The following is a 22,907-nucleotide window of genomic DNA, read 5'->3' on the forward strand; positions in this document are numbered from 1 at the left end:
ATTAACTTGCTAACGTTTATTTCAACATCATTTAAAATAATAACACATTCATAATTGAAACTTATTTAATTACAATTTGTAAAATGTTACATTTCAGTGACTCTGAATAAAATTATTTAATAGAAACTGCATTTTTATTTAAACCCTTGCCTTGGTACAAACTTTATGTTTAAGAACTACTAATACACAATAAATACATTTATTTCATATCATAAATATAAAATTTATTATAAAATATTCAAGATACATAACAGAATAGGTGAAATGATATTAGGTAACAAATCAAGTTATTATCAATATATAATTTGTACACACTGGTAATAACATAAAATTAAACACAAATAACAGAACATTCAATTAAAACACAATAATTGAATAAAAAATACATTTTTATATCATTAATCTCTCTCTGGATAGTATTGATTTAGAACCTTGCTCATTTCATGGGCAAGTTCAATAGACGATGCACACAGCACTCTCCTAGAGAGGATGTCAAATGGTCCCCCAGCTGGGTCTATACAGACTCCACCAGCTTCCCGTACAATAATATCTCCTGCAGCAATATCCCACGCATGAATACCAAACTCAAAGTATGCATCGCTACCACCCAAAGCCACATTAACCATGTTCAATGCGGCAGACCCGACTGTCCTCACTCCATGTCCGTTCTCAACCATAAGCTTGAAATTCTCAAACATAACCCTCCGTTTCTCAGGGTCCCGTGAAGTTCCAGCTTCAAAAGACACCAATGCCTTACTCAACTCTTTAGTTTGGGATACATGAATCGGTTTATTGTTCAAAAAGGCACCCTTGCCTTTCTTTGCACTAAATAATAGTTGGAGAATTGGATTGTAGATAATTCCGGCGACGCATTCCTTGTTTATCGCGAGGCCCAAAGAAATACAACTTTGTGGGTATCCATGAATGAAGTTTAACGTGCCGTCTACAGGATCGATAATCCACGTCGGATCATCAGTCAAAATGCATTTAGCTCCGTCAGCGACGGATTCTTCGCCGATAAACTTATGTGATGGAAATTTCTTAGCAAGTCCATCCATTAACGTCTTTTCTACATTTTTGTCCACCTCAGTGACTAAATCGATATCACTAGACTTTTGTTCATATACATTGCAGCCATCTCTGAATTCTGTTATAAGGTTTCCCGCAGTTTTCACTAATTCAAGCGCAGCCTCAAAATATTCATCGATTTCGTCAGACATTGTTATGAGAATAAAATTGTAATTGAAATTTTTATATAAAACAACAACTTGATTTGATGAATACACCTAGGAAAGTTACAAAGTTCAATAAACCGCTAAATTTTCCCAGAACTTGCGAAAATGCGATTCACCGCAAATCGCAATTCGTAACCAACCTAAACAAACGGATACGGGATAGGACACAATGAAAATGACAAATGACAATTATTATGTGACAGGCGCGGGGAGCCAGCTTGCTTACAAAACACGCAGAATTATGCGCATAAAATATTTAAAATTTATGTAAAATAAACATGCTTCACCGTAGGTATATAATATAGTAAACTAAAAGCTGATAATTATTATTCTTAACTTGTATTGACTTAACATAGGGTAAGCTTTACTTTAAAAGGCCGTCATCGTATACTATAATACTCTAAGAGATAATACTAGTTCAGCACAAAGATATCATTAAGCTATTGCATAGCTTCTATCGCGGGCCTCTCGCGCGGGGACCGAATCCAGAAATTTAGTAACGAAAAACCTCACGCTCCCCACTCCGACGGGCGCGGAGGTGTGGCTTGAAGGCATAGCATGCTTAACCGCGGCAGTCCCCGAGTGCCACACGTCTTTTTCATAATGTATGCAGTACCTACCTTCATAGTTTTTATGGGTCAACAATCGCGCTGTTCGTATCTTTTGAGAGATGATCTATCTTTGAGACTAAGTTTGAGACATATAGAGAACTAGCTTTTCGCCCGTGCATTCAAAGAAGAACCAACCCGCATAGTTCCCGTCCCCGTAAGATTAATAAAGCCTATGATGATGCCAGCAGAGAAAATTTAAAATTCTATGTCCTTTCTCAAGTCTCCAGCTATCTCTGTACCAGATTTCATACAAATCGGTTCCGTGGTTGAGACTTGAAAAGACCGATAAACAGTTCTGTGACGTAAATAATTGGAGGGAGTTATTTCTCTGCACGTAGGTAGGTATTTATTCAAATTTTATTTGGCCCTACTGGAAAGTTAAAACTTTTGTTTTTCTTTTCTATTAACGATGCCTTCTAATAATTATTATAATCAATACATAAATCGAGAGGTACTTCGAGACAAGATAGTCAGTATTATTATTATTTATTCTGAACGGAATTCTACCGAAAATCTAGAATGAGGATGTGTGGATTAAGCGATTTAACGTAGTTTTTATCGAAATGGTTTCAATCAGCAAAGCATTGCCACTATTTCTGGCACTAAACACAATATTCCTTAAAACCTGGGTGGAGTTTAATGAGTGTTTTGTAAATCATTAATTATTCAAATAAGGTTATTTTGTGTATAATCAGCTCTCGGGTCTTAAAAAAAAAGTATTGCTTTTGGTGCATTTTATGAATACACCTTAAAATATTGCAGACTAGCTTTGCGCCCGCGTTTTCAAACAAAAACCCGGATAGTTCCCGTTCCCGTGCGGTTCCGGGATAAAACCAATAATCCAATCAGGGTGTTAATCCAAGTTACCCTCTATAATTGTGCTTAATTTCATTGTAATCGGTTCAGTAGTTTTTGCGTGAAAGAGTAACAAACACAAACACACACACATCCTCACAAACTTTCGCATTTATTTCTTTCGATTACAATTTTGACAAGCACATTAATTAAGGACACAATTTAAGTTTTAAAACAACCATTTCAAAAATATGATGCATTGCCTGTCTAATTACATTTTATGGGTGTCATTTTCATATTATTGTGTAATAATTTGTTGGATAGTATTCATTGAAACAATGTGAAACAATTCAAACATGGATTGAAAAATCACTCCTAAATAATAGGTAGTAGGTGTATTCTTATAGTAGAAGGAAGGGAATATAAATAAAACAATCAATATTAAAAATCATGAAAAATTGTTTAATTGGCATACCAACTGATAACTTGTTACAACCTATGGCCAATTTTACAATTATCAATATTGTTAATAATTAAATATAATATTTATGTAAAATATGTTTATGCTTCAATGGTTTACTTACATTTAAATTTATATTATTATTCAGAAAAAAACTTTATAAAAAAAAGAGGAAGTCATTAAAATTAAGACTCGGGGTACAATAACGTATAAAATGCGAAGATACAAGTTGTTTCGTATAAAATAGTGGTTAGAGTCCGTCCGTGACGGTCAGGCGCGTCCACGCGGAGAACCTAAGGCCACGATGTAAACTAAGTCTTATCTAAGTCTAAACAAAGCAAGCGGTCCTAGCGCACACTTGTAAGTGATAATACCACATGTATAAAATGTTCGCCGTTTCCTCGAGCGATGGCGGCTTTTTGGCCGTTACATTTTAAAATTCATCAAGTTTGCATAGACAATATATCAACCGCCATCGGTCGAGGAACTCGCACCATCGACTATACAAATACACGACCGATGATGCCAGCAGAGAAAATTTAAAAACCCGCCGACGACGCGCCAGCGACCGACACTTTGACGGTTATCCCCTAGTAAGTACAAATAAAAAACGATGCGGCCACTCGCTGACGCGTCCGTTGACTCCTTACTACTAGCTTTAAAAATTTTATGGCAACAAAGCGCTCAGTGGAACACTCCACACTTATATACACGAGGAGCCGAACCTCCGTCGGGATACGATCGAATCGAAACGTCAGATGAATAAAAAATATTGTCGCAACACCAGTCTTCACCTCAATTGCGATAAATGCAACACCGAAAAGCATTTGCCACATAATTAATACTTTTACAATCGAATTTTTATTACAAAAAAAAATTAAACGCGATGGCGCCACAAGTGATACATGATTTGCACAGATTATTAAAAAATTGTAAGCGCAGGCCGTTTATTTTAACTCTGTGCTGTTATTTTTAATATTATCTTTCGCAGTACCACCGCGCAATATCACGCATAGAATGATTTACCAATTAACATCGTCCGACCAAGTCGCGACGTGATAACTCGATACTTTAGGAATGTTTCGACACTAATACTGGTATGGGATGAACCAATTTGAACTGACTGAAACGTGTGTTTTCAAAAACCTTACCATTACAAAAATACCAGATTACAAAAAAAAAGATTGATAAACAATTTCATCTATGGCAACCCTGAATTGTCTATACCACAATGTATTGAGGTTTTTAGTGTTAAAAATTGAGCACCAGTCCACGATCAAATCAGTAAGAAATTCATTTTGAGGCGTACAAAATTTCAAATATCACGTATATACAATTGTTATTGCTTGTTACATTAAAATATAAATATATATCGATTATACATTTACTCCCGCTTGTCTCGAACTATTACATTTAATAGTTTACAAGCGACTGAGGTTAGTTAAGGGGCAATTTCAATCGTAAATAACGATTTTCCTCACACTATCGATATAATATTAACATTAAGTTTACAATACAACAAGACGAGCAACTGATTTAAATAAAATAAATAAATTTCACATAATTTTTTTGTCTGCGTTTGTAACACAACGAAGCTAATGTCAAAAGAGGGTCACCTCTTTATTATTCAGAAAAAAACTTTAAATTGTCAAATTTCAATCGGCTTAATTAATTTAATATCAATTTTAAATACAACAATAATAATGGCGTAACGAAACAAGTGAAATATTTCAGAACAATTTTACATGAAAATAATTACGCGACAACTATAAAAGAAACAACCGTTACGCCACTATACCGGAACTACTAAACAATATAATAAAAACGGTTTATCGCAATTAACATTATTTAATATTTCATGCTAAACAAATACAATTTGAAATTTCTCTTAGCGCAACCTTCAAGCTTTGAGAGGACAATTATTGTATAACAACGATCCCCGCTTAAAAATCGCCACCAAAAAAAAGTCGCAGCGCAGTCGTCGGTCAGTCGCAGCGCAGTCGCTCGTCAGTGGGGCGCTCACTCGAGGCTGTTGGCGGTGTCGTTGACGTCGTCGAACGACTCGTCGCCGGACGCGTGTCCGGGCGCCAGCGACGTGCGCTTGACGCGCGACGACGACGACGCGCCCGACAGCCCGATCGCACCGCCGCCTTGCCTTCTGGAACCAGACACGAGCGATTATAGTAAGCGAGTGAATAGCTCGCACATTTGGCCTTTGCCATACTAGACGGAACGCCAATACATGTTATTTCATACAAATTCAAATGCCATACTAGACGGATATTGGTTATTTCATACAAATTCCAAAAACCGATCTTTCGCGTAGTGTTATTTGTAATAATTTATATGAAACAACATGTTGCCGTTTGATCCGCGACAAAATTTCCGTCAAGTTTAGCGAAGGCCTTTGTGGTGCGTGAATAGCGCCCATTACATGGTGGTACACGTTGACAATACATGATAAACAATAAAAATGTATCAGTTTTAGATTATCCGTAAAATCTATTAAACTTTCAATAATATACCTTCTTATTGTAAGTTTTTCGTAATGTAACACAAAACATATTCCCTGAAGTTTTACGAAAATGAACTGCTCAATCAATAAAATAAAATATAAAAATACTTAATACAATCATTATTTCAAATATTCTTTAGTTCGAATAATAATAATTTGGCAAATAAAAGTCTGAACAACTCTTTCAACTACTAATTTGTTTTATAATAACTAATAGAGATAACATTATAAGTTAAAACTAGTGATTAATTCAGAAAAATATGTAAAATTATTTCACATGATAGAAAGTTAAGTTTTTTAATTCAAGTTACATGTCGGAATGTTAATAAACGTGTACTTCTAATATAACACGTTATAAAGATGTGATGATTCTCAAATAAACATAACATAAGCATTTTTCCTTCTACCCTCCAAACTGTTACAAAATTAACACACACATACATAAAAGCGGATCGCTTTCTGTTATTTTTTAAAGCTAAACCTTCATTCGCACTTATTTTACATAATCTGTGTGATGTTTTTGTGATTTATTTATTATAGTTATGTATTATTTATGTTACATACATAAATGAACGAAAACACGATATAATATATGTGTCTCCATTGACGTCCTATAATAAGAATTTCTTATTAAAGATTCATTGAAATTTACACCTTATTTTGTTGCAATAATGTTTAAAGTCCATTGTATAACTTTAGAAAACTCTGCCTAATATTTGAGCAGGCAGAGTTTTGCTTTGGACACTTGTTGGTTGTAAGTCTTGTGGTTTAATGTACGTCAATATGTTTCTTTGTGTATGGGTTACTTGCATGTTAAGAGTATACTGGTTCATTGCTCTGTGTGTTAAAATATACATGAGATTGTGAGTTGTTATTAGGTACATGTACCATGATATCCATGAGTTGACTCGGAACAACAAGATAAAGAATCCAAGATGAATATCTGACTTGAAATTTCATGTAAATGATTGCTTTTGAACTCATTCTTCTTTAGATGAATGTGAACAAAAGGTGCCATAATAGTGGACATATTATACGTTAAATTTACTTCACATTATTACAGACATTTTGATGAGAAAGCAGTGAAAATGATTCAAAACGAACATGAGTTTATTTAGCATAGAACGTTATTAATAATGAACATAACTTTGAATATTTTTTAATAACTTCAAACTGTAATATTAAATAGTTGCAGTGCGAATGTCAGTTTTGCATTCCGTAAAGCCCTGTTACCTCGTCATTTTGTTGTTCGCCCTCTAGTCACTATCGTCCGATACCGTCGGCCTATACAAGTAATATAGATAAGTTATCATTAATAATATTTTGTCTCAATATAAAATAAATTTATATTTCTCCTTATAAAATAAGACTTTGGTATTATTATGTTCATGTATGTAGTATGTAGCTTTTAACGAATTGTAAGAGTGAACCCACCAACTAAATATGAAGTAAGTAAGTAACCTTTGCAAGTCGTAACTTCCCTGGTCCCCCAACCTTGCTTACCCTGTGCCCAAGCACTACCCTATCGCTCGGCTTCTGAAACTTTTTGGCCCAGCGTCTTAGCAGTATGTCGCTCATCAGATATCTCTGGACGAGGCGAGGGACCAAGCGCAAACGCTTTCACGCAGCCGCACCTACTGCTCTCACTCCCTCACACTCGCTCCCACTCAGTCCCACTCACTCCCACTCAGTCCCACTCACCGCAGCTTGTTGCGCAGGTTGGAGCACTCGCGCGCGAGCGTCTCGTGCGTCTCGAGCAGGTCCTCGAGCTCGCGCTGCGCCTTCCGCTTGCCGACCTTCTCCCGCTGGACCTCCTCCTCCGACTCGTCCAGCTGCCGCTTCAGCGCCTTCACGCGGTTGTTCATCTGCACACACAAACACACACATACACACAATTAGTTTAGTAAACAATTACAGATGGCGCACAGGTCACCGACCACAGCCTCTGGTGGCAAGCGACAGCCGGTGGCGACCACTCGTTACAGAAGTGTCCGCAACAAAATATATGAAAAAATATAGTACCAATACCATTTATTCCCTTCCCTTATTGACCAGAAATACCCAGAAAAAGACATTTGTAGCCCAGAAATTCCACAAGAACGGGAACTGGGTGGCATTTTATTTGAGAACGCGGGCGGACATCTTGTTGTTTAATAATGTGAATATTGAATACCTTCTCGATCTGCTCCTTGTACTGGTCGGCATGCCTGCGCTCCTCATCCAGCTGCAGCGCGAGCTCCTTCATCTTCTTGTCGAGCTTGCGCGACGCCTTCTGCTGCGCGAGCCGCTCGCGGGACTCCGCCTCCAGCTGCTCCTCCAGGTTGGCCACCTTCAGCTCCAGCGACGTGATCACGCCCTAAGACACGCACAAACATACATGACATTAAGAAGTTGTTGCTGAGCATGCGTGTCAGAAGTGAAAAATGTAACATGAATTTTTGCGTATGGAATATTTTTTACTGAAACTTAGAAGTACGGTAAAATAAACTTAAAATATTGGTAATGGTTGTCCAAATGTTATAATGTGAGAACATAGTTTATATTTCTAGCTTTTAGCTACAAAAACTAAATTAAGCAATATCAACAGTAACTTTTTTTAAGCAGCTACGCATATAACATATCAACTAAAAACGAAAAATCACGTTTTCATTTTTTTTGTTGTAAAAACAAATATATTCTTTCTCTCTTTCTCTCTTACCTTGGTCTTGGCGCGTCCGGCCGTCTCCAGCTCGGCCAGCTTGGCTTTGAGCTCCTTGTTCTGCCGCTCCAGCACCAGCTTGCCGCTCTCCAGCTTCTGTGTCGCCGCCTTCTCCGTGCCCAGCTCCATTGTGAGCTGTTCGATTTGGTTCTGGAACAAGATAAATAATAACAAAGCTGTTACATATTACGCAAACTTGATTTTGAGACGAGCAAATGTCAGAAACGCAATAATCCTATTTTTCTTCTTTTGAGAGGATAAATTCATTCCTAGTTTCAAATAGAATTTGACTTGCGATCCCATGTCAAATTTATGAATTTAAAAATTTATTTGAAAGTATGATGCTTCTTGCTACACTTTCAAAAACAATTGATTAACAACCTTATATATATACCTACAGAATAGAGTTGAAATTTGCCTATACTAATATTTTTAACAAAGTAATAAGTACTAAGTACACATACCTGTGACTTTCTGAGCCTGTCGTTGAGTATCTCGTTGTTGGACTGCTCCTCATCCAAATCTTCTTCCAACGCCGCTATCCTCGCTTCGAGTCGCTTCTTTTCGTCCACCAGGAGGGTAACCTGAAACATAAACGAAAATATTAGTTGGGTACGAATGCTTTAAGAATTCTAAACGAATGCTTTTTTGAAGCATTTGTCGTAAATTGATGTTTCTTTGATACATATTTTGAAACAATTTTTGAAATTATTTTTCTAACCACGATGTTAATGACGTATTCACCATATACTCCTTTGCCTCCCCATCCATTTATTTGTTTGTGTCAACATGAACCACCACCCTTCTCCTAAATGTGCGCATGTGTGTGCGGATACCGGAGAAGGATCCCCGCGAAGCGGGGCTTCGTCGATTGGCAAACGCTTTTTTTTGTCAACGTTTGGAAAAAGTAAATTCTGTCGTCATCCAATCAACGCGCTATTCGTTCAATAATATAAATGCTCACTGTTACAATCCGCTAACTACTACTTTACTTCACTAAACTTATCGCTAAACCAACGTTCGGCCTAGTCATTCAGCCATCCCCCGCTCACCTTGGCGGCGGCGGCGGTGAGCTCGTCGTCGCGGTCGTCCCGCTCGCACTCGGCGTGCCTGCGCGCCCGCTCGGCCGCCGCCAGCTCCTCCGCGTGCTGCAGCGCCTCCGCCTCCAGCGCCTTGACGCGGCGCTCCGCCTCGCGCGCCGCGCCCGCGGCCTCCTCCCGCCCCGCGCGGGCCTCCTCCGCCTCGCGCACCGCCTCCTTCAGCTGCACCGTCAGCTTCTTCGCTTGTTTCACGGCGTCCTCTTTCACCTGGAGCGCGATACGGTTGAATTAAGTGCACGTTCAACATACAATGTCTAGTACTTTTTAGATAACAAAAAACAAAAAAATTACGCGTCAGAAGTGAAACTTCTTTACAAGATTTAGAAAATACTAAAATGTATATACATATAAATATTATTATATAATGCAGCATAATTAATTATTGAACGATAAAGGTACAAAAAACACAATTAACGGCCATACTAGTAAGAAGTTAAACAATGGATAAATTTCTACCATTTTCTACCATAGCTGTGTCCTGCTCTCGCTCACATGACACGTTAATCATAAAAACAAGACAGGTTATTACAATAACTAATGCATTGCAAAGCGAATGGGTAACATCTTTATAGTAAGACCGTTATAAGCATATAAGAACATTATAAACTGAGAAGTAAAGCCTTGATTTGACTTATTTACTCACTTTGTTGGCCAGATGCAGCGCCTGCTCCGCGTCCTTGAGGTCGCTCTCCAGCTTCTTGCGGTGCGCAAGAGCAGCCGCCCGCTGCTTGCGCTCCTCCTCCAGCTCGGCCTCCACGTCGCGCAGCTGCTTCACGATGCCGCGCCGCTTCTCCTCGCCCTGCTCCTCTTTGGCCTTGCAACACAAAAAAAAATCAATATAATTTGTACTAAAATAGATAAAAAATGTGGATAGTTTCGTAATTTTTATTCATAATACAATACCTCCCAGGTATTACACGATTCGTGGGTCCAAGCGATAGCCACGTAATTCGAATTCACGGGTGTATGTTTTTTAATATAAAAATTTTCTTTGTATTATCGTTCAAAATTACATATCCTCGATCTCCTGCGAGGATGTAACACAAGTCGCAACCCACCTGCAGGTCGCGCTCGAACTGCGCGCGCATGGCCTGCATGTTGACCTCGAGCCGCAGCTTGGCGTCCTCCGTCAGCTGCAGGTCGTCCTCGATCTCCTCGTTCTGCGCGCGCAGCTCGGCCAGCTGCGACTCGAGCGCGCGCTTGGCCTTCTCCAGCTCGTGCACGTTCTTGTCGGCCGTGCCTTGCGTGTTCGCCAGCTCGTCCAGCTCGGACTGCAGCAGCCGCTTGGAGCGTTCGAGCTCTTCGATCTGAAAGTAATGTGCACGTGATTTAATTACAATTTGTTCAATTGCGGGGTCACAAAAACATATCCTCAAATGGATCGACAGTCATTTCTAAACAGCTGTTTCAAAATTCATACGGTATAAACCAAATTTCAATATGTGAAATCCCCGACCCATCACTTTAACAACAATATTAAATTCATCATCACCCCATCATGCCATCTTTCATTCACCAACTTTCCCATCAAAAAATCTACTAATACCGGCCCAAAAAAACAAAAAATAATCTCATCCTTTCGTACTGCTTTGTATTGGTGCCAAAAAAAAGTTTTCTTGTCCTTTCCTCCCTTCATTCAAAGAACCCACCTTCTCGGCGGCATCGTCCAGCTCCCTTGTGAGGCTGAGCACGCGCGTCTCCTTGTCCCGCGCGTCCCGCTCGGCCGCGTCCCGCTCCGCCGCGTACCGCTCCGCCACGCTTCGCTCCTCCGCTACCACCTGGAATAAGACAAAATATTATTAAAATGCACGTATTTCATTAAATCAGTGAGAATTTTCAACGATAATAATATTGTGAATAACGTAAAATTCGTAAGAATTATCCATTATCAAATCAAAGGTATGATTAATTAAAAAATTCATGCAAATCTGCATGCTTCAAAACAGATTCCTAGTAACGCTACTGCCCTGCCTTCATACAAAACTGCTGAATACGCCGTTCGCACGGGAATAGAATGTGGGTGCGATTTCCCTTAGTTAGCATCCAAGCTTACGTCTTTATAATTATTATAATGTATAAATTCATTCTTTGACTCCGGTCTGCATCGTGCAGACATGGGTGTAAAAGTCTCACTTTAGTCATTAAATGTAGTTTCTAAGTAATATCTGAGTTTCTTTTGGGGCCTCCGGCTGCGGGACTTGTAATTCGCTAAAAAATATTAATTCTTATGTATCCACTCTTGTTCAGAGTAATTCAATATTGAGCCCAAAATTAATAAAAACTGGATGGTAAAAATTCCCTGTATACGAAGATTTAAATGAGTATAAAAAGCTATCAATACAATAAATACACTACAAAAATAAAACGGATAATAATTTCTCACCTTATCGAAACTCTTCTGTTTCTTCTCAAGCTCCATGACCTTGGCGCGCTGTGCTTCCAATTCAATGTTCGTGTCTTCCAGCTCTGCTTGTATCTTCTTTTTGCCTGTTTTTAATATTTATATTAGAAATATTATAAAAGGTAAGTGGAATAAGTTCTATAGTTTTTTACACTAATATTTTAATGAGGTAAGTTTGTAAGTTTTCAATGTTGTAGGAGGTAATCTCCAATTTTCCAATTTCTCCAATTTTTTTGAAAAATTGGAGAACCCGGGCAAAGGATCAAGATGTCTGGAAGAAAATACTAGACCAGGCCAAGGCCCACTCGCGGCTGTAGAGCCTCAGATGATGATGATGATGAGGGGGTAATCTAATTTATTTTGCTTTTATTATTGTTCAACTCGGACAAGTAGTCTGATATAGTTGAATCTTTTACAGACGTATTTTAGAATAACTTTATACAATCAAAATGAGAAAAAATTCTAAAGTAAAACTTATGAAAAGCCTGCCAAGGGTATGAAGGTGTGCGTTTGTGTGTGTATGCGTATGAGTGAGCGTGTGCGTATGTGCATGCACGTTTGTATGTATTACTTTTATAAACATATCGGCACTAACTCTTATCCAGCTTGTCGTTCGCCTGCCGCAGCTCATCCAGCTGGCGGTGCAGAGCCTCCGCGTCCTTGGCCAACTTCTTGCGCTGCTCCTCAAGCGCTGCAGCAACTTCTGCTTCTTCTTCCGCCTTCTTTTTGGCATCCGCCACTTGCTGGGTCAGCGCTGTCACCTGTGCAGCAAGATATGGTTGGTGACGTCACAAATTTAAAATGAGTAACAATCATAGCTGCATTGGGCCAGACGAGATGTAACGTATACGTAACGTAGCAAAATAAAGAACAAATAATACAGTGGAAAGCAATTAATTTGCGTCATATTTGAATTTGAATATCTATCATAGAAATTTATCAGCACACATTTTTTAACTCTACTCTGTATATTATAATATTAACATAGATAAAATTTGAGATTAAAATAATTTATCTATGAACCTAACTCAATCATATTATTAATGTTCCCGTACCTGCTTCTCCAAGTTCCTCTTGGCCTCCTCTTCCTCCTCGAGCTGGTCGCGCGCCTGCTCCAACTGTTGCTCAACGTTGCGCAACCGGGTCTGTAGAGCTAGCTTCTGTTTCGTTTCCTCCTCTAGCAATGCCTGTAAAATGTTTCGAGGTTATGACTAAAAACAACACATTTTTAATTCAATGCATTAAAGGCTATTTTGTACATAGTCTTGAACATAGTAAACACAATTTTATGAAAATAAAAATCTCAAATTAATCGAAATACCTTTCGTATCGATGCAAATTTAGTTACTTCTGTATAGATTACTTTCAAATTTTCAACTTTACAAAACAATTTGACATTAAATTTACCAAATAAACGTTTTTAGTTCAGATCGCAAAATGGTAACAACTTTCATCAAATTAAACCGCGTGGAATATATTTCGCTGGATTATCATTTACATTACCAAATATTCAACCTATATGAAGGGTATTAATTATTTAAAAAATTATTTACCTGCGCCTCAGCATGCTGCGCGGTGGCTGTGGCCGCGTGCTTCGCAGCCGCGGAAGCTTTCAGCTCAGCTTGCTCGAGCTGTGCCAACGCTTGTTCCGCCTCGCTTTGCAGCCGCACACACTTTTCTGATACTTCCGACCTGTGCCAAATATTGGTAAGTATAACGTGTGTAGATTGGATAAACACGTTTGAGAATGAGAAAAGTGCCTTAGAGAGCCAAAATTGAAGTAGATCCGGCTCGAAGGACCAAAAGGAATTTTAAAACAATTAAATCTCTGCACATTTTTATCATAAATTGGACCATATTAAATAGGATAGCCGATTTGTTCCGACTAAAACTGAATTTATATCAAATACAGTAATTAAATGAAAATGCTAAACAAATAAAGAACAATTAATTTCGTACTAATTATCTTTTAAAGTTATTTCCGTGCCTCACACATTACAAAACTTTTTCACCAAAAAGCGACACAAAAAAGAGATGATAAGATAAAACAAGAGTCGACAAGAGAATAAATCATATTCACCTAGCCCGCTCGACGTCTTGCAGCTTAGCAGCCAGGTCCTGAAGCTGTGCCTCCGCCTGCTTGCGGCGCCGCTCGCCGTCCGCGCGGGCCGCACTTGCGCTCTTTAGTTCTGTAGCTAGGTCTGCGTTTTCCGCTTCTAGCGTTGCTTTCGCTTTCTCAAGGGCTGTTAAAATAAAATTTAATTAAAATATCAGCAATAAAGTCACAAAAACCAATCGAAATAAAATAGATTGTCAAATAAAAGCGGTCAAACCGCAGCCTAATATTATGTGTAAGTAATAAACAAAAATAAATCAATAAGAATAAACAGAACGTTTAATAAAAAAAAAACACAAGACAATGAGAAAACAGTTAACAGTCAGTCATTACAAAATCTTAGATTATTTCACATGTACTGTGATGAACTCAAAACAGCTTCATTATTTACAGAAATGTATAGTTTTTGTTGTTAAATCTACAACACACAACCGCTTTGATTTCGATTCATACATATCCAATACAAAAACTAACATTTACACTGCATAGCCAAGTCCTGTTTCCTATCGGGAGACGAACCCTTGCACTTGTGCTGCCAATAGTCTCTGGTCGAATTAAACGCATTTCCCTCCTCATGGGGACACAAGTTCTCAATTTCATAATTATCGTCTTTCGACAAACCGAATTTAACATTCTTCTGCCTACGCTCCTTGTTCGCCATGATAAAAAAATAAATAAAAACACATTCAAAATTTACGAAAAAATACACCGCATAAAAGTTTTGTACAATCAAAGTTTGATTTGTCAATTGTGACGTGACAAACGTTCGAAAAAAGAAGTGTATACCGACCAGACATAATAAGTATAGCGTTTTTACTACCAAAAAGATTTTACTATCAAAGAAATCGATTGAATCACAGAACAGTAAGAACATAATAGAAGTGCGATGTGGGCGTGGCCCACGTGTCACTAGTAAGGTAAGATCACCTAACTCGCTCTCAGTTGTGCGCAGAAAAATATTCGAGTCGGTTGTCAGCTGTCAAACCTTATTTCCATATTTATTCATTATTGAGAGCGTGTTGTTCGGTATTAGAGTGGAAAAATGATAGCAGACGAAATAATATCAGCAATCGAGGCATTTCATACCATCGGTAAGTCTTATTTTAATTTATTTTAAATATATTTTACGTTACAACTTCGCTCGTCATAATTTGTCAAAAATTTATAAAAATATTAAGTCAAAATGAACCTTAATCCATAAGAAATAAGTACTAATATAGATTGAACAGCAAACAAGACTTTCTGGAATATTATTGCAATAAACAAACGAATGTTGGATTAGTGATGCATGTGGCGCATATCGACAGTATCGATACTTTAGAAAAGACAAACATTATAAATATTAAATTTTATTCTATTTTTCCTTAGCTTTCATTTGTCCTATTTATTTATAGATTTTCGAAAGAGCCTAATTTAAAAGAGAAATGGATAATAAATGCAACGTGACGAGTTAACTGGATGCCGAACAGCAATAAGCAGTCTAACAAAGGCCACCAATACATCAAACCTACGGCAGTTCCAAGATTTAAAATAATGCATATTTTCTGTTTGTTTTGTAAATATAGATTTATACTATTCTATTCCATTTTTTATTTAAATATAATAATATGAAAAGACGTACTTAGTAGTAATAAACATACTCCAAAATGTGACACATTATCCTATACTCATATAATAGAAAGAAAAAAAAATGCACAAAAATATATTTATTTGTGAATTATCGATAACAAGGCTGACATCCCTTAGAGCATAGCATCAGGTTAATGTCAAGTTAATGTCATTAATTTAGAGTGACACAAATTTCAACCTTATTTCTATGTGTTGAGGTTCAAAGTTATATCTATCGAAAATTAACGCCCTCTGTTGTGGAGTAGCTGAATGTTTTCGAATTTGGAATTTCTGAGCAAAGAGAAACAAAACAGCTAATATACCTAGGGATGTTATACTAAAATAAACCGTAACATAGTTATTTAGGGTACATATTGAAATGCTGAATTTATAACCTTAGTCGGTTTTTACTCAAATTAAGCTGTCCAATCAAAGGCATAGTTTACTTGTAGTGTACTGTATAACTATCGGTTTAAATGTGTGGGTTTGGCGACACTGGTTTTCATACTAATTATGACATTATAGCACTTCTATTATGTTCTTACTGTTCTGTGGATTGAATAATTAAATATCATATTGGTTCGTAAAAATGGGTTTGGGTGAGGACATAAAGAGGCAGGTTTTCCGGTACGGACTTGTCGGTGCGGATCGGTACGGATCGATGCAGGATACTCTACATAAAGAAACAGGTAAATCTGTCTTTATTGACCATCATGGCTTCAAGTTCGTCGGACGACGATTTTCTTCTGGAAAGTGTAGAAAAAGAAGAACGGTTGGTGTATCGAATATTAACAGTAAAAGAAATGAATATGGTACATATAACCATTTATTCCTGAAAGATTTAAGATTTAATAAAGACGACTTTTATGATTATACCAGAATGACACCAGAAACATTCGACTACGTGTTAAATAAAATAGAACATCTCTTATCAGTCACATTTCTGTTACTATAAAACTTATTTTTTTTATCCCACAAAGGTGTCTTTTCGAACACTAAGGCAATGAGAACTTCGTTGTCTATAATATCCATTTTAAACACATCCTACTCCGACAAACGTTCAAACCCGTATGTCCCTGTCCAGGTAGTCAGTTCCGACAAGTTGCAACCTGTTTCTTTATACGTAAACGCATATGATAACATAGAAATATTGTACCTGTGCGAATCGGTACCTACCTGTACTGGTTTGTCTACACCGGAAACCTGTCTCTTTATATCCTCACCCTTTGTCTGGATACTTTTCCGGTTCTTTTTGAAGCTTCGCTTTAGTACCTCAACTTTCGGGCCAATTTATTTGCCAGGGACACTCACCAGCTTTAGTCTTCTTGAGCTGTTCATGCTGTTCGTTGAGCAGCTGCAACTCCTGCGAGTGCTTGTGTCTCTGGTCAGCCAGTGATGCCTCGTGAGATGCCGCTTCTTCTTCCAAGCTTCGCTTCAGTACTGCCACCTCTTGTTCCCGCTTGGAGCGGAGTTCTTGTTGTGCTAAAATGAGAGGCAAGTTATATTAGAGTCTAGGTTCTCAGGTAGATATTTAGATGCTTTTGAAATTTCTGGAAAATATGGATGTTTACTTATTTGTGTAGCATCATTTTTATCGGACTTGCGGCCTCTGCCTCACATGCGGCCTTTTCTACCAACCATCCATATTACTTACCAGCTGTAGTATCAAGCGAGTCGAGCAGTTCGCTCTTCAGCGCCTCCAGCTCCTCATTAAGGTCTCTCCTGAGTTTCTCGGCTTTAGTTCTAGCATTCCTCTCCGCCTCGAGGTCATCATGTGCCTCGGCAAGTGCGGCTTCTGCCTCACGTGCGGCCTTTTGTGCGCTCGCTCGGAGAGCACTTTCTTCGTCAACACGGCTTATCGCGGCGGCTAGTTCTTCTTCGCGTTTCGCTGTAAGAGAGATAATAAATAATAGATGAATATTCAAAAATGTCCATTATTTAATCAAATATTATAAAGCTGAAGAGTTTGTTTGTTTCAACGCACTAATCTCGGGAACCAGTAGGTCCGATTTGAAAAATTCTTTCAGTGTTAGATAGTCCATTTATCGAGGAAGGCTATAGGCTATATATATCATCACGCTAAGACCAACAGCTAGCATTTAATATGATGACTAAAAATAAATTTGTACGGAATATCCAACAAAATTTTATGTTTCATGACTTTAACAGTAATCAACTTGTTAACATAGTTAAAATCTATAAAATACATAAAAGTACTCACCCAAAACAATCTGTATTTCTTCAATCTGCGCCTTCTTCTCGACGAGCTGTTCCTTGACATCTTGTAATTCCGTCTCCATCTTTCGCTTGGCTCTCTCCACCTCTTGCCTCATTTGATGGTCCTGAAAACATTATATGAAATTCATGTCATATCGAATAAAATATGTTAAATTCAGCTAGCTAAGAAGCTCCTTATCCTGGGAAAAATTCAATTAATACCTAAAAAATACCATAATCATCAAAACTGACTTGAGCAAAATATTGAGCAATGAATTTTAAAAACTTCTGTATAAATATTATTGTTTCCATGACATAATAAATCAGATATGAAAATATAATTTACCTTAAGCAATTTCTCTTCCAACTCCGCGATGGCGGACTCTTGTTTCGTCTTGAGTTTGCTCAAATGTTTCGCCTTTTCTTCCTCCTCGGCCAGCGCTTGCGAGAGATCATTTGCGCGCTCTTCGAGTATCTGTAATAACGATATATTATAAAATTTTAAATCAGAAAGAAATAAAAGCAGAAGAAGTTAAATTCTGCAATAGGATAAATAATGATGTGATTTCTAGTTTCAGATAAGTTTAATGACTATTTTTTTAGATTATAATTCAAGATAATCCTTAAATCCCATTAAAAATATTGAATTTATAAAACGTGAGGTTACTGTCTCAAAAAACAACCTTTTTCTTACATTATTTTAGAACTCAACAAACTCAACTTTCACGTATCTATAAACTTTTACTTTTACGAATGTGGGTAGTTGTTTCTTAATTTTTTTCATCTACCCTCATCTAAAACAAATACACACCTTCTTCTCCTTGCTCAACTTCTGATTGGTGTCCTCTGTGAGGGCGAGGTCCTCCTCCAGCTTCTTGAGCTTCGCGTCGCATTGCACACGCTCCAGCTGCAGCTTCTGCCGAGCTGCTTCTTCTTCTTCCAGCTGCTCTTCTAGATCCTGGGAGTGGAAAAGTGAATTATTTAGTTAAAGCTTTCATCACTACATAGTATAAAACAAAGTCGCTTTCTCTGTCCCTATGTCCCTTTGTATGCTTAAATCTTTAAAACTACGCAACGGATTTTGATGTGGTTTTTTTAATAGATAGAGTGATTCAAGAGGAAGGTTTTTGTATATAATTTATTAGGTTTTAGACAAAGCGGGCGGGCACGGGCGGTAAGCTAGTATTTAATAAATTGACATTGAACATGATTAACTATGATAATTTAAGATATTTTTGTAAGAAACGTATAAGAATTTTTTGATTGAGAAGCTTTGATTTCACAAGGCCGATTCAACCAAACACTAGAAGATATTCTAAACTAGCATTTACTTTCATCAACCCATCCAAATGCTGATTTTCTTTTTTCCAGTATATAAGGTTCATTGAGTCGTCTTTTCGAAAATAATCTAATATTTGCAGTGCATATTTTTAATGTTATGCATTTAACGCACAAAATCGTTATTGAACGACCGTCCTATTATCTTTTTACCTATCGCCACAAACCTGTATATTCAGCTGGAGCCGCTTCTTCTCCTGCTGCAGCGCGTTGCTCCGCTCCTCCTCCTCCTCGATGCGCCCCTCCAGGTCGTGCAGCAGCTCCTCCAGCTCCTGCTTACGAGCTGCTGCTCGAGCTCGACTCTCCTCTGCTTCCGCGCACAGCTCTAGTTCCGCCTGGAAGGTACAGGATAATATAATTTAAGGCAAGATGTTTAGACGAGAAAAGAAAAGTAGTTTTCTGTTGCGATATAAATGCAAGAGTAAAAACTAAGTTGTTAGTGCATGGGAAAAACACAGGCTCAAATATGATAAACTATATCATATTTGATACTCAAATATGATGATCAGATAAATTTTTTGACACATAATAATGATAACAGCCATTATACCACTACTATTTGTTTAAATAATAATAGTAACAGTTTAATTAAAAATCAATTTCCATACGACTAAAAACCAAACTAATCTCGTACCTGCAGCTGTTCTGCAAGTTGCGTCTTCTCAGCGCTGGCCTGCTGGTACTTGGCCTCGTACTCCTGGCACCGCTTCATCTGCGAGTCCAGCTTGTCGCGGATCTGACGTAACTCATCCTCCTTCTGGGTCAACTTCTCTTCTTGTTTGGTCACTTCCAGGAGAGGTTTCACCTGGAATACAGAATATTGTATAATTTATGGATTTTCACAGCTTAGGATGTAAAATGGTAATCAATAATACATATTAGTGAAGTAAATATATATTTAAATCTAAAAAAAATATGGCAGAAAATATAATGAAAGGATCAATATTGTATAACTGTAATAACAAACGATTCTATTGAGGAATTATTCACAGTTATAAAACAATGAAATGTTAACAAGAAGATCTATGACAGGTGTTATTCACTTGTGTGTTTATAATAAGGATTCAAATGTTTTCAAAACATATTTTACCGTGAGAAAATCTATATAAAAATAAACCTTTCTTCATATAAACAACAGCTTTCACTTGAATTAAGTAAATTAGGTACTGACCTTAATATACAATCTCCACCACTGCCAATTCCTCAACTTCAGATATGCGGCACAATTCCTCTGAATGATTCGGATAGCATTCAGCTGTTGCAATCTCTTCTGGTAATTTCTTCGCGCCAAATAACCTCTACAGAAAGCTTGGAAGTTCACTATCAAGTCTGTTATCTTGTAGTCCCTTTCTTCTTCAAGGTGAGCAAGCACTCCAGCTCTGAAGAATATCTTCGACTGACCGACGCGGTACAAATTGTGGTCAAGTTCTAAAGCCTCGATCATACGCTCGCACGCCTTCTTGCCATCCATGAAACCCTTTGGAATTATGTTTGGCGTCAATAACTCGTATCGCTGTCTGAACTCTTGGAATGGTATTCTGTTGGGGAAGCCCTGTCTGCAAATCCTGATACCTTCCAACACACCATTGCACCTGAGCTGGTCAAGAACTAATGGCGCTTCGATCTTACCAGCTTTCTTTTCGTGATTCGGAATGATACACCTGACAAAGTTAGGGTTCGTATTGCGGAGGGTGGCCATGAGTTTCGTCAGCTGTTCCTTGTACAGCTGTGAAACTGTTCTGAACATACCCTTCCTCGTTCTAGCACCAAATTGTGTGTCCGTCATCGCCTGTTGCGCCATGCCGACTATTTCTGCGTCCTTCCAGATGTGGCACACGAAAGGATCTTGAGATGACTGCAGAAGCGAGACGACGTTCTCGTTCAATGGATCCATGTTCTTCATCAGCCACTGAGCGGCGGAATAATCTACTTTACCGGCATAATGGATTATAGCAAAGTCAGCTATTCCACGGAAGTCTGTCTTCATGAATTTGGGATGTACTGAATGGGCAGAAACAAGTTTTTCCACGAATGTTTTGTCCGTTGCTTTCGGGAACCAACATTCTTCATCGAGCAAAGCCATAATTCCCATAGGCTTGTCAATTAAGTCGATTGTCGGTTGCAAATCGAGACCGAAGTCAATGAATTTCCATTCGATACCTTCTCTCTGATACTCTTCTTGTTCCAAAATGAACATAGTGTGATTGAAGAGCTGTTGAAGTTTTTCATTTGTGTAATTGATGCACAATTGTTCGAAGGAGTTCAATTCGAATATTTCAAAACCGGCCATATCGAGTATGCCGATGAAGGAAGCACCTTGTCTCTTAGTTCTGTCAAGTGACCTGTTAATTCTATTAACAAGCCATCTGAAAAGCCTTTCGTAGCAGGCTTTACTGATTGCTTCAACTGAAAACTCGACTTGCTCTTTCGTTTGTGCTTTCGTAACGAAATCGCGACCGACTTTGATCCTCGGCTTCAAGAAAGCTTTTGTCATATCCGTGACGGAAAGACCTGGAAAGAAAATGAAAAATGTTTTTGAGAAATGTAAAAAATACGAAAGTGATTTTATATTTATAATCACAGGGAAAAGTTATTTACCAAGCAAGTGTGCGATCTTTTGAGCGACTGTGTTGTCTGGAAGGGTGGCCTGGTCTGAATTTCTTTCTTGCTTAAATTGCATCGAACCGAACAAAAGTACGGCAGACACAATTTTGAATATCGAATTGAAGTCTTCCATGTTCATGCCCATGATGTTCATCGATTTGATCGTCGCCTGGAACTCTGCGGCATCATCAATTCCTGGTACGGGTAAGGCCCCATTTATCAGGAAGAAGTAGCTTTTGGGGTCTTCTAATATATATTCTGCTCTTTGTTGTGGTGTGGCACCAGCTAGGAGCTGGTAGAAGATATGGAATGTTCTCTCGTCCTTCGCTTGTCTTATAGCTCTTGACTTTTCTAATAAATAGGTTTCTATATTGGCACCTGCTATAAAACCTGACGCGTCAAAATTTATTCTTATGAATTTACCCTGAAAGGTGAAAAAAGTAGTGTAAAATAAGAAGATTATTTAAAGATGCAAAAAGAAGAACGTTAGTGCTATTACTATTACTTACAAAACGTGACGAGTTGTCGTTTTTGACTGTTTTGGCGTTACCAAAAGCTTCTAATATGGGGTTGGCTTGCAGCAACTGTTGTTCTAATTCACCCTGGAGATAGGAGATATAAATATTAATGACATATTCATAATAAGAAAAACTCCCATAACTGATACATGTCAGCGCGATATACTTCACAAAAAAGCTTAACTTCTGATTAAGAAAAACAATAAAACTGCAACAAATCGCGCTAACACGACACACACGTTAATAAGCCATAGGACAAAATTAACATATCAAGCTGTTAATAGACCGTACAAAATGAAAGTGACTTCCGTTGTATTTACCTCAAAGGTCGGTCCATTGCTCTGAGCAGCGTGAAAGGTACGATAGACCAAAGGTTAGATGACATGGAAGTTAGCGTTTACTTCACTATTCGGATAATTATAAATGATCTTATGCGGCGCGAAGCTGTTAATAAAATGACGACTGATACTAATGGTGATGTATTGATGTTAGTAATAGCTAATAACATACACGGTTAGTAAAAACGTACTGTCGAGTGTGAAAATATGAATCAAGTATGAGATGTTTTATTTATCTACATTTTAACTATATGACATACGTTTCAGCTACGAATATAAGTACTCTATAAATGTTTCTAGGTTTACGATGATGAGCTTAATAACTATCAAGAACCAGGTATCGTTATTGACGG

General features: G+C 37.9%; 2 protein-coding genes across 2 annotated transcripts in view; both read right to left on the reverse strand.

Annotated features, from left to right (window-relative positions):
- Positions 1-188: 188 nt before the first annotated feature.
- Positions 189-1,388, reverse strand: LOC123695299 (inositol monophosphatase 1). The gene has a single exon (XM_045641097.1). The coding sequence runs from the start codon at positions 1,218-1,220 to the stop codon at positions 399-401; it is 822 nt and encodes a 273-aa protein (XP_045497053.1). The 5' UTR covers positions 1,221-1,388; the 3' UTR covers positions 189-398.
- A 1,694-nt stretch (positions 1,389-3,082) lies between these two features.
- The window catches only part of LOC123695792 (myosin heavy chain, non-muscle), a 61,196-nt gene continuing 41,371 nt past the window's right edge, over positions 3,083-22,907 (reverse strand). Inside the window, exons 5-28 of the mRNA XM_045641719.1 lie at positions 22,208-22,300; positions 21,693-22,122; positions 20,266-21,605; positions 19,729-19,899; positions 19,262-19,429; positions 18,568-18,714; positions 18,103-18,231; positions 17,761-17,881; positions 17,194-17,427; positions 16,851-17,021; positions 13,896-14,058; positions 13,369-13,507; positions 12,871-13,002; positions 12,411-12,576; positions 11,798-11,901; positions 11,064-11,192; positions 10,473-10,721; positions 10,058-10,228; positions 9,367-9,621; positions 8,779-8,898; positions 8,315-8,464; positions 7,790-7,972; positions 7,318-7,481; positions 3,083-5,259 (exon numbers count right to left, since the gene is read on the reverse strand). Of these exons, the coding sequence (XP_045497675.1) occupies positions 5,121-5,259; positions 7,318-7,481; positions 7,790-7,972; positions 8,315-8,464; positions 8,779-8,898; positions 9,367-9,621; positions 10,058-10,228; positions 10,473-10,721; positions 11,064-11,192; positions 11,798-11,901; positions 12,411-12,576; positions 12,871-13,002; positions 13,369-13,507; positions 13,896-14,058; positions 16,851-17,021; positions 17,194-17,427; positions 17,761-17,881; positions 18,103-18,231; positions 18,568-18,714; positions 19,262-19,429; positions 19,729-19,899; positions 20,266-21,605; positions 21,693-22,122; positions 22,208-22,300 (5,268 nt within the window). The 3' untranslated portion in view covers positions 3,083-5,120. The remainder of the gene's footprint in view (positions 5,260-7,317; positions 7,482-7,789; positions 7,973-8,314; positions 8,465-8,778; positions 8,899-9,366; positions 9,622-10,057; positions 10,229-10,472; positions 10,722-11,063; positions 11,193-11,797; positions 11,902-12,410; positions 12,577-12,870; positions 13,003-13,368; positions 13,508-13,895; positions 14,059-16,850; positions 17,022-17,193; positions 17,428-17,760; positions 17,882-18,102; positions 18,232-18,567; positions 18,715-19,261; positions 19,430-19,728; positions 19,900-20,265; positions 21,606-21,692; positions 22,123-22,207; positions 22,301-22,907) is intronic.

This window comes from Colias croceus, chromosome 11, assembly GCF_905220415.1.
Source record: "Colias croceus chromosome 11, ilColCroc2.1".
NCBI classification, from domain to species: domain Eukaryota; kingdom Metazoa; phylum Arthropoda; class Insecta; order Lepidoptera; family Pieridae; genus Colias; species Colias croceus.